This window comes from Amblyraja radiata, chromosome 27 (assembly GCF_010909765.2).
Source record: "Amblyraja radiata isolate CabotCenter1 chromosome 27, sAmbRad1.1.pri, whole genome shotgun sequence".
Taxonomy (NCBI): Eukaryota; Metazoa; Chordata; class Chondrichthyes; order Rajiformes; family Rajidae; genus Amblyraja; species Amblyraja radiata.
In genome coordinates, this window is record NC_045982.1 from 7957114 (window position 1) to 7972430 (window position 15317).

At 46.6% G+C, this 15317-nt stretch overlaps 1 protein-coding gene across 1 annotated transcript in view; it reads left to right on the top strand.

Moving 5' to 3' along the window:
* Window positions 1–2496, top strand: part of LOC116988373 (membrane-bound O-acyltransferase domain-containing protein 2-like) — a 30118-nt gene extending 27622 nt beyond the window's left edge. The window contains exons 10-11 of the mRNA XM_033045030.1: window positions 384–535; window positions 2151–2496. Coding sequence (XP_032900921.1) covers window positions 384–535; window positions 2151–2346 — 348 coding nt within the window. The 3' untranslated portion in view covers window positions 2347–2496. The remainder of the gene's footprint in view (window positions 1–383; window positions 536–2150) is intronic.
* The last annotated feature ends 12821 nt before the right edge of the window (window positions 2497–15317 follow it).

Here is a 15317-nt window from a genome sequence, read left to right on the forward strand (position 1 = left end):
TGATTAGTACAAGTGTCAGAGGTTATGGGGAGAAGGCAGGAGAATGGGGTTAGGAGGGAGAGATAGATCAGCCATGATTGAATGGTGGAGTAGACTTGATGGGCCGAATGGCCTAATTCCGCTCCTAGAACTGGTGACCTTATGATATTTCAGCGTCTGGTAGCTGGACAGGTGAAGGCGCAGCCATTAGCGGTGGAAGGATGAAAACCGGGCCAGGCAGTGGCAAAAGGTTAGAGGAAGGCAGGGAGTTTGGGAACATGGAAGCGAGATGGTCACTCTGTCACTCAGTTCAATCGCCGCAGCTGATCTGCATATTAGCTTGCATTTGCTCACCACTGAAGTTTGATGTTTCTGCGGCTCTGTGTGTGTGTGGTTTTATGCAGGTCCGAAGCAACTTGAGGCCATATTTCTTAGTTTCGCCGGCACGCAAAGCGTTTTATGACCTGGTGACATGGGCGACTACACAGATCGTGGTGAGCTACACAGTGGCACCTTTCGTCCTTCTCTATATGGATTCCTCACTCAAATTTTACAGGTAAGGAGGTGCATCAGACTGATTCGTTATTTGTAGCAACTCGCGATTTTAACCTCCTCACTTTGCCGTTCGGGAAACCCGAGTTCAATACTGACAATGTCCACAGGTTCATATGTTCTAGGGGCAGAATTAGGCCATTCGGCCCATCAAGTCTACTCCGTCATTCAATCGTGGCTGATCTACCTTTCCCTCTCAACCCCATTCTCGCCATAACCTCTGACACGCATACTAATCAAGAATCTATCTTCTTCTTCTTTCGTGTCCATCTTGTTACAAATGTTGACCTCGCTGTCAGCGTCCGTCCTGAAAAGGACGCAAGCCTCCGGCGACAATCAGTGGAAGCCATCACTTGTCGCAATAGATGCTGGTGGTAGCAGAATTAGTGGACACTTCTGCTATGGGGCCCAAGAATATATCAATCACCACCATAAAATTACCCATCGGCTTGACCTCCTCACTCTTCTGTGGCAATGAATTCCACCCTTTGACTCACCACCCTTAGAAATTCCTCCTCATCTCCTTTCTAAAGGTATGTCCTCTTATTCTGAGGCTACGGTCCGAGACTCTCCCACTAGTGGAAACATCCTCTCCACATCCACTCTATCCAGGCCTTTCACTATTCGGTAAGTTTCAATAAGGTTCCCCCTCATCCTTCTAAACTCCAGTGAGTACAGGCCCAGTGCCGTCAAACGCTGATCATATGTTAACCCACTCATCCCTGGGATTATTCTCGTAAACCTCCTCTGGGCCCTCTCCAATGCTAGCACACCCTTGGATTATGGGACCCAAAACTGCTCACAATACTCCAACTGTGGTCTGACCATTGCCAATCTGTTTGTTAACCAGCCGGTCGGTCTACATCAAGGAACGCAACCTATGTCTTCATTAAAGCATCAGTTGCACATTTACTTATTCTTTTAAGAGCACCGGCAAAAGCCTAGATGTGAGACACTGACTGTTGTTATGATCGAACAGGGCAAAGGAAATCGATTCTATAGGAAGCTACAAAGTTGGGTAAATACTTAGAGAAGAAATAACTGCAAGAAGCTGGAGAAATAGAGTGGGGGGAGGAGACACAAATCTGTTCGCGGAATGACTTCCTTGGTGTCGTATCATTGTCTGGTGCTGTAAATTATCATATGGTCATAAAGAATAAGAGTAGAATTAGGCCATTCGGCCCATCAAGTTTACTCCACCATTCAATCATGGCTGATCTATCTCTCCCTCCTAACCCCATTCTTCTGCCTTCTCCCCATAACCCCTGACACCCGTACTGACCAAGAATCTATCTATCTCTGCCTTAAAAATATCCACTGACTTGGCCTCCACAGCCTTCTGTGGCAAAGAATTCCACAGATTCACCACCCTCTGACTAAAGAAATGTATCCTCATCTCCTTCCTAAAATAACGTCCTTTAATTCTGAGGCCATGACCTCTAGTCCTAGACTCTCCCACTAGTGGAAACATCCTCTCCACATCCACTCCATCCAAGCCTTTCACTATTCTGTATGTTTCAATGAGGTCCCCCCTCATTCCTCTAAACTCCAGCGAGTACAGGCCCAGTGCCGACAAACGCTCATCATAGGTAATTAATTTCTATATTTTGGCTACTCAGGTCCTGGCACTTTAATTTGCATATCATTGCCATCGCTCTCATCTTGGTGTTGCCAAAGAAGCCAAAGGGTGCATCAAAGGAACAACTCAGGCCTCAAGAGGCCAAACCATCGGAGATGGCACATCATTGCAATGGACACCGGAACGGATATGCACCAATGAACACCAACCAAAACCATCGGATGAAGATCGACTAAGTGGAGAAGAGGGATCTCCGTGAACCTCTGAGAGGAGGAAGCAGCTAACGCAGCCGCTGTGACCAATGACTTGCCTGCTGTTTGAAACACTATTGAAAGCCACTGTTCAGTTTGGTCGCCGAGTGAAGAATAGTGGCTTTTGTCAGGAAAGGCCAACAGTGAAATGTGCAATAATCAAACCTTTTGATAGGGACGGTACAACACCCGCGACAGGCAGAAAGTGAACAAGAGAGGCCGGGGGATAAATTGTCAACTTCATAAAAACATAACCTCAAGTCAACTCACTCAATACATCAGTTCATCTGCAGCGGTTTTTTTAGGACGCCAACATGATGTGAAGAGACATGCTGGTCATTGTAATCTTCACGTTACTATTTTGAAATCGATACATCCCACGTGGGTTTTCCGCAGTTTGGGAGAAACCAGAAACTGCAGATGTCGGTTTACACAAAAAGACACAACGTGTTGGAGCTACTCAGCGGGTCAGGCAGCATCTCTGGAGGACATGGACAGGTGACGTTTCGGGTCGCTGACGGGGCCCTGACATGATATGTCACCTGTCCGTGCTCTCCAGAGATGCTGCCTGACCCGCTGAGTTACACTTTGTCCTCCTGTGGCTAAAGGCACCTGGATGCAGCAGGTAATTAACTATTTGTGGACCAGGAACAGATGAATTACTTCCTGATCATGATCATTCATACAATTCCCCATCCGAGATCGGCTGCCCTCCCGTCCCCTCACTTATCCCCAGTTTGTTCTCTGACAACATCTGCTTCTCACTAGCCCGGCTGTTGGTCATCTGGCTGGCTTCCAGGCAGCTAAGATTGTTAAGGGCTTGGACACACTAGAGGCAGGAAACATGTTCCCGGTGTTGGGGGAGTCCAGAACCAGGGGCCACAGTTTAAGAATAAGGGGTAAGCCATTTAGAACGGAGACGAGGAAACACTTTTTCTCACAGAGAGTGGTGAGTCTGTGGAATTCTCTGCCTCAGAGGGTGGTGGAGGCCGGTTCTCTGGATGCTTTCAAGAGAGAGCTAGATAGGGCTCTTAAAAATAGCAGAGTCAGGGGATATGGGGAGAAGGCAGGAACGGGGTACTGATTGGGGATGATCAGCCATGATTACATTGAATGGCGGTGCTAGCTCGAAGGGCCAAATGGCCTCTACTCCTGCACCTATTGTCTATTGTCTATTGTCTATAATGGACTAAAGAAGAGGGAAAATCAGCAAGGCCTCCCCAAATGACCTGAAACATCGCTATTTCCTTTTCTCCAGAGATGCTGTCTGACCCGTTGAGTTACTCCAACCTTTTTGTGTCTATCTTTGGTTATTATCTCTTCAGCCCCATAACCCCTGACACTCTTAACACATAACGACACACAAAATGTAACACGGTACCAGAGCTAAGGATGTCTCACAGAAATATAATGGGAAATGCGATGACCCAATACAGTACAAACAGGGCTTGAGACTTCTTCAGTAAATGCCTCAATGTAAGCTTTCAGTCTTCCAACAAAATCTGCTGAAGAATGTGCTTCGGAGGAGAAGTGAAGAGAAGAGCTTCTTAGGTCAGCATAATCTTCACACCTTGTATACGTAATAATCTCTTTTCAGAGTCAGTGAGGCTTGCTGGCAGCTTCCTGCTTCTTGGAACCTACTACTCCACCATACATAGTGAAGAAGTCAATGAAGGACCTTGTCAATATGGGAACGCAAACCTATTTTGTTCTGGGGCGACTGATGGCTTATTTATAGTTGTAAAGTGAATATGAATGGTTAGACCTAAAGGAATGATTTAGCGTTGCTTTGATATGTGTGCTCTCTTAAAATAACATCTGAAAGTTTTAGATTACTATAATAATGTGGTTTGCTTTTATATATAAAAAGATGACATTTGATGCTACTTGGTGCGTTTTCAAAGGTTTCAAATGTCTTTTATTGTCACGTGTACCAATTAAGGTACGGTGATATTCGTATTACCATACAGCCATACTAAAAAAGCAACAAGACACACAACCACATAAAAGTTGACATAAACATCCACCACCGCGGATTCCACACATTCCTCACTGTGATGGAAGGCAATAAAGTCTAATCTTCTTCCCTCATTTTCCTCCCGTGGTCGGGGCGATCGAAACTCCTGCGGCTTGGAGTCCCCGATGTCGGTCTCCAACCAGGGACTGCGGGCTCCTCGATGCTAAAGTCCCGCAGGCTCCATGCGGGTGGAGCCCCGCAGACGACTCCCGACAGAGATCGCGATCTCCGGGACGTATTAAAATTTTCCGAGCATTTTAATATTTGCAGGAGTTCTGAGTGTATAGGTTAAATATTTTCAAACAGTTAACAAGAATATATTCAGCTTGCAGGAGGTCCCTGGAAGTGTGTTAATATTTATAAAATGTCTCCAAGGTTGCTTTAATTCTTTGGAGTATTTCTGGCGGTGTGTTAATATGATTCAAGAGAGTTTATTTGTCATCATGTCTATTGGATATAAACGGGAACAATTGAATTCTTACTTGCTGCAGCGTTATGCCCCTGTCTCACTTAGGCGATCTTTTTTTAGGCGACTACAGACGACTACGCTGTCGCCAAAAGGTTTTGAACATTTCAAAATCCAGAAAAACGCTACGATTCTTTGGGCGACACCAGCGATCCCCGCACACTAACACTACCCTACACACACTAGGGACAATTTTACCTTAATACATTTACACCAAGCCAAATAAACCTACAAACCTGTACGTCTTTGGCGTATGGGAGGAAACCGAAGATGGTCGGCAGGGACTCGATGGGCCGAAGAGTCTTATTCCACACTCGATCTCTAATGTCTAGTCTAAAGACTGATAATATATTTGGTATTAAATATTTCCAGGGGTCTCCCTGGTAGGTCAATATTATCATGGGCATGAAATAATACTTGTGTACTTAATAATAATAATGGATGGGATTTATATAGCGCCTTTCTAATACTCAAGGCGCTTTACATCGCATTATTCATTCACTCCTCAGTCACACTCGGTGGTGGTAAGCTACTTCTGTAGCCACAGCTGCCCTGGGGCAGACTGACGGAAGCGTGGCTGCCAATCTGCGCCTACGGCCCCTCCGACCACCACCAATCACTCACACACATTCACACACAGGCAAAGGTGGGTGAAGTGTCTTGCCCAAGGACACAACGACAGTATGCACTCCGAGCGGGATTCGAACCGGCTACCTTCCAGTCGCCAGCCGAACACTGCGCCATCTGTCGTCCCAAACGTATGAATGGGATTCCTTGAAAACAGCAGGAGCATTAAAATATTTGTTATTAGAGGAGCAATATCCGAGGAGCACATTCATATTTAAAGAGTTTCGGAGTACGTGTTGAGTTTACAGCAGGTGTCCATAAATATGCTCATCTCTATATGAGGTCTCTGTGAATGTGTTAATATTTGAAGAAAGTTCCTGGGAGTCTATTAATTATTGTAGCATTTCTCCATAAATGTTTAACGCCAGCAAGGATTTTCCAGGATAATGTTAATATAAACATGGGTCTCGGATTTCTGAACTGTGTATGTGGGAGAATAATAACATCTTCAGAGGGTTTCTTGCATAAAAAGGAGATTTGCAATTAGATCCTGAGGATGTGTTAATATTTGCCAAGATTAATATTCCCCTGGGAATGTTTTAATTTTTATGATGGTATATGTTCATGCACTTCAGGAGAGTTAATATTGGAAGATTTCTGTGACCATGTGTATAATTTAGTTGTAATTATTATCATTTAAGAAAAATATTCAAAAGTGTGTTTTATTATTTCCAGATGTACCCAGAAGTTCATAGGTTCTAGGAGCAGAATCAGGCCATTCGGCCCATCAAGTCTACTCCGCCATTCAATCATGGCTGATCTATCTTTCCCTTTCAATCCCAACCTCCTGCCTTCTCCTCATAACCTCTGACCCCCATACTAATTAAGATCCTGTCAATCTCCGTTTTAAAAATATCCATTGGCTTGGCCTCTACAGCCGTCTGTGGCAATGAATTCCACAGAATCACCACCCTCTGACTAAAGGAATTCCTCCTCATCTCCTTTCCAAAGGTACGTCCTTTTATTCTGAGGCTATTGCCTCCGATCCTTGACTCTCCAACCAGGTGGAAACATCCTCTCCACATTCACTCGATCCAGGCCTTTCACTTAGTGTGAAGTGTATTAACATTTACTTACGATCTCTACGAGAGTTATAATATTTGCAGGAAGTCTCAAGGAGCATCTCGATATTTTGAAAGGGACTCCAAGATGGTTTTACTATTTGCAGGAGGTCGCTGGGAGAGTGTTGATATTAGCACAAGGATCCCGAGTGTTTGTTGGCATTTACAAAAGCTTCCCCAGGGACAGTCATAGAGTAATACAGTGTGGAAACAGACCCTTCGGCCCAACTCACCCACACCAGCCAACAATGTCACAGCTACACTAGTCCCACATGCCTGCACTTGGTCCATAACCCTTCAAATCTCTCCTATCTATGCATCTTTCCAACTGTTTCTTAAACAATGGGACCGTTCCAGCCTCAACTAGGCTGGGACAAGGTTTTTATGGTCTACATATGTACATAGATGTTACTAGTGAAAACCTGAGAGTTCACTGATATCTAGACTGAGTCTCCAAAAGTGAGATGTATAATTGCCTTGGGAAGCTTTGGGAAGATTTTCAGATCTATGGGCATGTGTTGATGCTTTTATGAGGTTCCTGGGAGATTTGCTGCTTGCAATAGGAGTCTGCACATGCATAAGGTGCACTGAGAAGGTCTCCTCTTTGGAATAAGCCACCACCTCACCGCTATCACTGGCCCCAGAACACCTTTGATGACATTCACCTTCTCTGCCAGAGGAGGTAGTTTATATAGATTAATAACATCATATAAAAGACATCTGGACAAGTACATGGATAGGAAAGGTTTAGAGGGATAAGGGCCAAATGCAGGCAGGTGGGACTAGTGTAGATGGGGCATATTGGTTGGCATGGGCAAGTTGGACCGAAGGGTCTATTTCCATGCTGTAACCCTCTATGACTGACTCTAAACTCTAGTTTAGTTTCGGTTAGCTTATGGCCACGTGTACCGAGGTACAGTGAAATGTTTTTGTTGCGTGCTAACCAGTCAGTAGAAAGGCAACACATGATTACAATCGAGCCATCCACAGTGTACAGATACATGATAAAGGAACTGACATGAATAAGGTTTAGTGCAAGATAAAGTAAGAGTATAGATAAAGCAAGTAATGTTGTGGGACGACAGATGGCACAATGGGCTAAGTGTTCGGCTGGCAACCGGAAGGTAGCCGGTTCGAATCCCGCTTGGAGTGCATACTATCGTTGTGTCCTTGGGCAAGACACTTCACCCACCTTTGCCTGTGTGTGAATGTGTGTGAATGTGTGTGAGTGATTGGTGGTGGTCGGAGGGGCCGTAGGCGCAGATTGGCAGCCACGCTTCCGTCAGTCTGCCCCAGGGCAGCTGTGGCTACAGAAGTAGCTTACCACCACCGAGTGTGACTGAGGAGTGAATGAATAATGCGATGTAAAGCGCCTTGAGTATTAGAAAGGCGCTATATAAATCCCATCCATTATTATTCATTATTATTGCTGTCGGAGTAGAGGTTTAACAGAGTGGAGTGATTGTAATATATGATTGCAGATCCACTTCTGTGACCAGAACACAGAGTCGCCTGGCTTGGGTGCCATCTTGGATCACGTACATTGCTTTGTGCCTGCTGTTCCATGACAGTGGTTCTCACATTGAATGGTCTTTGCAGTAAATATCATTGTGTTGGATGATGCAGCTCAATACTATATCAGCCACAGTATCTTTAGTCTTAGTTTAGTTTAGTTTAAAGATGCAGCGTGGAAACAGGCCCTTTGACCCAGTGATCCCCGCACGTTAACGCTATATCCTACACACATTAGGGACAATTTACACTCGTACCAAGTCAATTAACCTACAAACCTGTACGTCTTTGCAGTGTGGGTGGAAACCGGAGATCTCGGAGAAAACCCATGTGGTCACGGGGAGAACGTACAAAATCCGTACAGACAGCACCCATAGTCGGGATTGAACCCGGGTCCCTAGCGCTGTAAGGCAGCAACTCTACCGCTGCGCCACCGTGCCACCTGTAAATAATAATAATAATAATAATACATTTTATTTATGGGCGCCTTTCAAGAGTCTCGAGGACACCTTACAAAAATTGAGCATGTAGAGGAGAAACATGTGAGGGGAATGAAATAAATAGTAGAGACATGACTAGTACACAAAGTAAAGACAGAATTCAATACAAAACACAGTATGAGGCAATTAATGCACAGATGAAAAGGGACGGGGACGTGGGGCTAAGGATAGGCAGAGGTGAAGAGATGGGTCTTGAGGCGGGACTGGAAGATGGTGAGGGACACGGAATTGCGGATCAGTTGGGGGAGGGAGTTCCAGAGCCTGGGAGCTGCCCTGGAGAAGGCTCTGTCCCCAAAACTGCGGAGGTTGGACTTGTGAGGGGATATTTATCACCTGTTGGCTTTGGTGCGATTGCAGAATCATTCTCCTGCCTTTGAAAAGTGGGAGGCGAGGGAGCAGGGCGTCCTATCGCATTGTTTTGTCAACATAATACAATTATAGCAGCATAAACACAAGGATATCTGCACTGCACAAAGTGGTTTGCAGCTACTGTGCAGCCATTATGTTTCCGTGCAGGCTTCACAGCCACCAGGTTTTATTTAAGTTGTTCCCACTGAGAGCAATGTGAAAACAAACGCGATATTCTGTTTTAGTAATAAAAAGCAGATAATACTGTAAATACTCAACAGGTCAGGCAGCAGCCGAGTGAAACGCAGGTTGAAGACCCTTAGTCAGAACAGAGAAAGAGAAATTAAGTGGTGTTTACACTACAGAGAAGTTTGGAGAGAGATTGGTGGATGGTGCCTCTGATGGGGTGAGGCAAGGGTTACCATGCAGACAAGTTGTAGAATATAGTCATAGTATTGTACAGCATGGGAACTGGCCCTTTGGCCCATTTTGTGCATGCTGACCAAGTTGGCATATTGGGCGAGTTCCATTTACCTGCATACTCCTGTAAAGCGTACCTGTCCATATATCAGTCTAAATGTCTTCAACCTGAACAAGGGTTCTTACCCGAAGCGTCATCTATTCCTTCTCTCCAGACATGCTGTCTGGCCCGCTGAGCTACACCGGCATTTTGTGGTGGCCTTCAGGCAGCGCTGACGAAATAATGGCAATTTCTCAGGCAAAGATGAGCCACAAACTCTTCAGGGACCAAGTAAAAACCGATTGCTTTTGCAGTAACTTATAATCCCTTATACCCTTGTCCCACTTAGGCGATTTTTTAGGCGATTACAGGCGACTAGGCTGTCGCCACATGGTCGCCGGGGCGCCACCTGTGTGGTCTCCTCGGTCGCCCAAAGAGTCGTACCTTTTTTCTGGTCGCTGCAGGATTTTGAAATGTTCAAAACTTTTCAGCGACAGTCGGCGCCCGTGGGCTTGTCGCCAACGATCGTAGCCTGACGTAGATGTTGTCGCTAGGACGACGTAGGATGTCGCCATGTGACGTTGGTTGTTGTTGGTGCTGACCGGTGAATCCCATTGGCAACTACCTAGGTCAACCTACGTCAACCGGCGACAGGTACCGGCAACTGAATTGACGACAGATGGCACAATGGGCTAAGTGTTCGGCTGGCAACCGGAAGGTAGCCGGTTCGAATCCCGCTTGGAGTGCATACTGTCGTTGTGTCCTTGGGCAAGACACTTCACCCACCTTTGCCTGTGTGTGAGTGTGTGTGAGTGTGTGTGAGTGATTGGTGGTGGTCGGAGGGGCCGTAGGCGCAGATTGGCAGCCACGCTTCCGTCAGTCTGCCCCAGGGCAGCTGTGGCTACAGAAGTAGCTTACCACCACCGAGTGTGACTGAGGAGTGAATGAATAATGCAATGTAAAGCGCCTTGAGTATTAGAAAGGTGCTATATAAATCCCATCCATTATTATTATTATTACCTTGTCGCAGCTTGTTGTGGGTGGACGTAGGTTGTCGTGGGTGTGGCTGTAGATGGACGTCCTAATGGGTCGCCGCTTGTCGGTAGCTTGGCGCCGACTAGGAGGTTGGTTGTCGTAGATATTGTCATAGGGGGATCCAGTCGTCAGTCTTTCGGCGACCTGCTACGACTATGACAGTCGCCAAAAAAATCGCCTAAAGGGCCTGTCCCACTGTACGAGGTAATTCAAGAGCTCTCCCGAGTTTAAAAAAAAATCAAACTCGTGGTATGCACGTAGAATGTACGTTGCGGGTACGTCGGAGCTCGGGACGTTTCTTAACGACTCGTAACGCTAACGGCAGGTACTTGGGAAACGCGGTAAGCTCGTGAAGACCCGTGGAGATCTTTCAACATGTTGAAAAATGTCCACGAGAGCCCCGAGTACCTACGTGCGGCTATTACCGTAATTCTCCGAGTTTGAATCAGGGGAAACTCGGGAGAAGTCTTGAATTAGCTCGTACAGTAAAGCAAGAATTTCATTGTCCTATACAGGGACACATGACAATAAACTAACTTGAACTTGAACTTGAACAGTGGGACTGCCCCATTACTCTTTTCACCTTTGTCAAACATCAGAGCAATTACCATGCGCGATCAGCAGGTGGCAGCAGGTGCCCGTTTCACAACTAAGGCATCGCTGTAGCAGTGGCCAACTTCGAGACACCCTCTGGCCAGTGAATGAAGGCAGAAAAGAACACTACTTTTCCAAAAGAAATCCCAACGAAAATCAATGCTCGCCCTCCATCTCTGAGGTTTAGGTTTATTATTATTGTCACATGTACCGAGGTACAGTGAAAAGCTTGGTTTTGCCTGCTGTCCAAACAGATCAGATATTGATCTGAATAAGGGTCTCGACCAAAAACGTCACCCATTCCTTCTCTCCAGAGATGCTGCCACTCCAGCTGTTTGTGTCTAGATCAGATGCATAGATACAATCAGTTCAAACTCAAGTATGGTAGGGCAAAGGGTGCAGAGTATAGTTCTCGGCATTGTAGCGCATCAGTTGCATAGACAAAATCCGTGTCCTCAATGGGGTAGAGGTGAATCGGACAGTACCCTAGCTTATGAAGGACCGTTCAAAGCCTGATAACAGAGTGGAAGATGATGTTCCTGAGTCTAGTGGTGCACGACCTCAAGCTTCTGTATCTTCTGATGGGCAGAGGGGGTGAACATCTAGAGTGAGTGAAAGGGCCCTGAACATCCTCACTCACACCTAGGGTGAACTGGTTTAGATTAGATTAGATTAGATTCAATTTTATTGTCATTGCACTTTTCAGTGCAACGGAATGGTTTAGCCTGCAGTCATAACATAGAATAAATAACAAAACAAACACTCAACACAGTTTAAAGTCCCAAAGTCATTGTCTCTTCCCTCCTTGCTCTCCCTCTGCGCTGAGGCGATCCAGGCCTCAGATGTTGTGACCCCGCCGGGTGATGGTGAGCAAGTCCCGCGGCTGAATCCGAGCTCCGCAAACGGGCCGGTTTAAACTCCGCGGCCCGGGGCGGTCGAAGCTGCCGAAGCTGCCGCCCTCCAGTCCAGCGGACAAAGCTGTTGTTGCTGGAGCTCCGGAAAAACAGGTCACCAACCTGTGACCTGCGAGCTCCCGACGATGTCGTCTACTGGCCCGCGGCCGAGCCTCCGAGGCTCCAAAGTCGGGTCGGAAGTTGGGTCGCAACGCCACCACAGCCCCGAAGTTCGGCCAGCCTCCCGTTGGTAAGTCCTGGATCTGCCTCCGGAGCCTCGAGGTCGGTCGCAGTTTAACTAAAATCCCTCAATCCTCTCTCATCACAAGAATGGTGTCAGGTGACTGCAGGTCTGCTAATGTTCATCAAAGTAGGAAGGGATAAACGGCAGAACCTCAGACCAGCTACTTATTGTCAGTGGTGGGTAAATCCATTCTAAGGAACTTTATTTGGAAAGGCACTTTAGTTTAGTTTAGTTTGGTTTAGTTGAGTTTAGTTAAGAAATACAGTGCGGAAACTGGTCCTTCGGCCCACCGAGTCCCAACCCAGCGATCTCTGCTCATTAACACTATCCTACACACACTAGGGGCAATTTTACATCGATACCAAGCCAATTAACTTACAAACCCGTACGTTTTTGGAGTGTGGGAGGAAATGGAAGATCTCAGAGAAAACCCACGCATATTACGGGGAGAACGTACAAACTCCTTACAGACAGCACCTGATAAGAACCCAGGTCTCTGGTGCTATAAAGCAGCAACTCTACCGCTGCTCCACCATGCCACTCTATTAATTGATCTAATTTCTAGGCTGGTCTTTCCTCCTTCTCATGGACAACTTGCAGTTTGTCTCTCTCTTAAAACCCCTTTTCACTCCCAAAGGGAGTTCTCAATGGGTCCCCTGTTTTGAAACACACTGTCTGATTCTGTTGCCAGTGTGACCCAGCGCAGAGCTGTTTTCTTCTCTGCTGTCTCTGCATTAAATTAAAAACCAACACTAATTTGGCCAGGACCGACCTGGTGACCTTGTGGCACCACATTCATGAAAAGGCTTTGCAGAGAGAAGAAAAAAAATCATTCCAATGGATCTCTCCAGCTCTGTGAAGACCATTGTGAAGACCTGAGAACGACCTGGGATGAAAGAAGGAAGTGTATGTGTTGACAAAGCTGAGTTGACCATTGAGTTGGAGAGGACGTAGGTTTATGACTCACACCAAAAATGTCATTGATCTGCGACTTGGTTAAAAACAGAGGCTATTTTAAGGAAAGGTCATCAACCTGAAGTATTAACTACGGTTGCTTTCTCCATACATTCTGCTTGATCTCCCCACCACCTCCAGCGCTTTCTGGCCCCTTAATAAAGCAAAATACTTATTTAAAGTTAGGTTAGGTTAATTTGTTAAGTTGTTAAGTGACACAGCGTGGACGAAGTAGAGATTCCTAGGACTAAATATCACCAGCAACTTGTCCTTTTAGTTTAGTGTAGAGATACAGCGCGGTGACAGGCCCTTCGGACCACCGAGCCCGCACAGACCAATGATCCCCGCCCATTAGCACTATCCCACATACACTAGGGACAATTTTTACACATACCAAGCCACAGGGGCGGAAAACTAGGGGGGGCCAGAGGGGACACGTCCCCCCCATGTTTTGAGAGGTGGGCGACATCCCCGCCAGGTTAACCTGCCTGGGCTTGCGGGAAATATGGCCAGCGCGGAGAAGCAGCGCTGGTATCCCGTCAGTCCATACAGGGCTGTAGTTAACCCGGTGAGACAGGCAGTTGAGCTGCATTTAGCGCTGGATTGAGCCTCCGAAGCCTCGCGCGCGTGTGTGAGTGTGCGCATGCGCGCGCGGCCGCCAAAAAATTGTGTCCCCCGTCCCCTCCATGTTTTGATAGTGAGTTCCGTTCATGCCAAGCCAATTAACCGACATATCTGTACATCTTTGGAGTGTGGGAGGAAACCGAAGATCTCGGAGAAAACCCATGTGGTCACGCGGAGAACGCACAACCCCGAAACTCGGCACAAACAGCACCCGTAGTCGGGATTGAACCCGGGTCTCCGATGCTGCAAGTGCTGTAAGGCAGCAACTCTATCACTGCGCCACCGTGACCCGCCCTTGACCACCCATATTGAAGCATTGACCAAGAAAACACACTAACCCCCTTAATAATAATAATAATAAATTTTATTTATGGGCGCCTTTCAAGAGTCTCAAGGACACCTTACAAAAATTGAGCATGTAGAGGAAAAACATGTAAGGGGAATGAAATAAATAGTAGAGACATGACTAGTACACAAAGTAAAGACAGAATTCAATACAAAACACAGTATGAGGCAATTAATGCACAGATGAAAAGGGATGGGGACGTGGGGCTAAGGATAGGCAGAGGTGAAGAGATGGGTCTTGAGGCGGGACTGGAAGATGGTGAGGGACATGGAATTGCGGATCAGTTGGGGGAGGGAGTTCCAGAGCCTGGGAGCTGCCCTGGAGAAGGCTCTGTCCCCAAAACTGCGGAGGTTGGACTTGTGGATGGAGAGGAGACCGGCTGATGTGGATCTGAGGGACCTTAGAAAGCTTAGGAAGTTCAGCTTATCCCCAACAACTCTCACCGCTTCTACAGATGCACCATAGAAGGCATTTTATCGGGATACATCACAGCTCCATCCAACACCACAAGAAATTGCAGAGAATTGTGGACGCCATCCAGACCATCACACAATCCAACCTCCCATCCATGGACTCCATTTACACCTCACGCTGCCCCGGCAAGGCCAGCAGCATAATCAAGGAAGAGTCGCACCCTGGCCACTCCCTCTTCTCCCCTCTCCCATGAAGCAAGAGGTGCAGAAGTGTGAAAACGCTCACCTCCGGATTCGGAGACAGTTTCTTTCCAGCTGTTATCAGTCAACTGAACGATCCTACCAACTCCCGAGAGCAGCCCTGAGCTATTATCTACCTCATTGGAGACACTTGGACTATCGGTTACTCATGTTCTTCCCTTTAACCTGTATCTGTACACTGTAAATGGCTCGAGTGTAATCATGTATTGTCTTTCTGCTGACAGGTTAGCACGCAACAAAAGCTTTCCCCTGTACCTCGTGGCATGATACAATAAACTAAACTCAACTAATGTTCAAACTCCATACAGACAGCACCCGTAGTCAGGATCGAACCCGGGTCTCTGACACTGTAAGGCAGAAACTCTACCACTGAACCACCATGCTGCCCTAGTTGTTAGGAAGCCTGGAGACACTTTAAAACAAATGAATAGGTGACCTCCTTCAGATTTTTTGTGTTTAAAATAGAAAGCCTTTATATCAAGAAAATGAAAATTTATATAACCCGAAGCATCACTTTTAGTCTGAATGTTTAGGAGAGAACTGCAGATGCGGGTTAAATTGAAGGTAGGCACAAAATGTTGGAGTAACTCAGCGGGTGAGG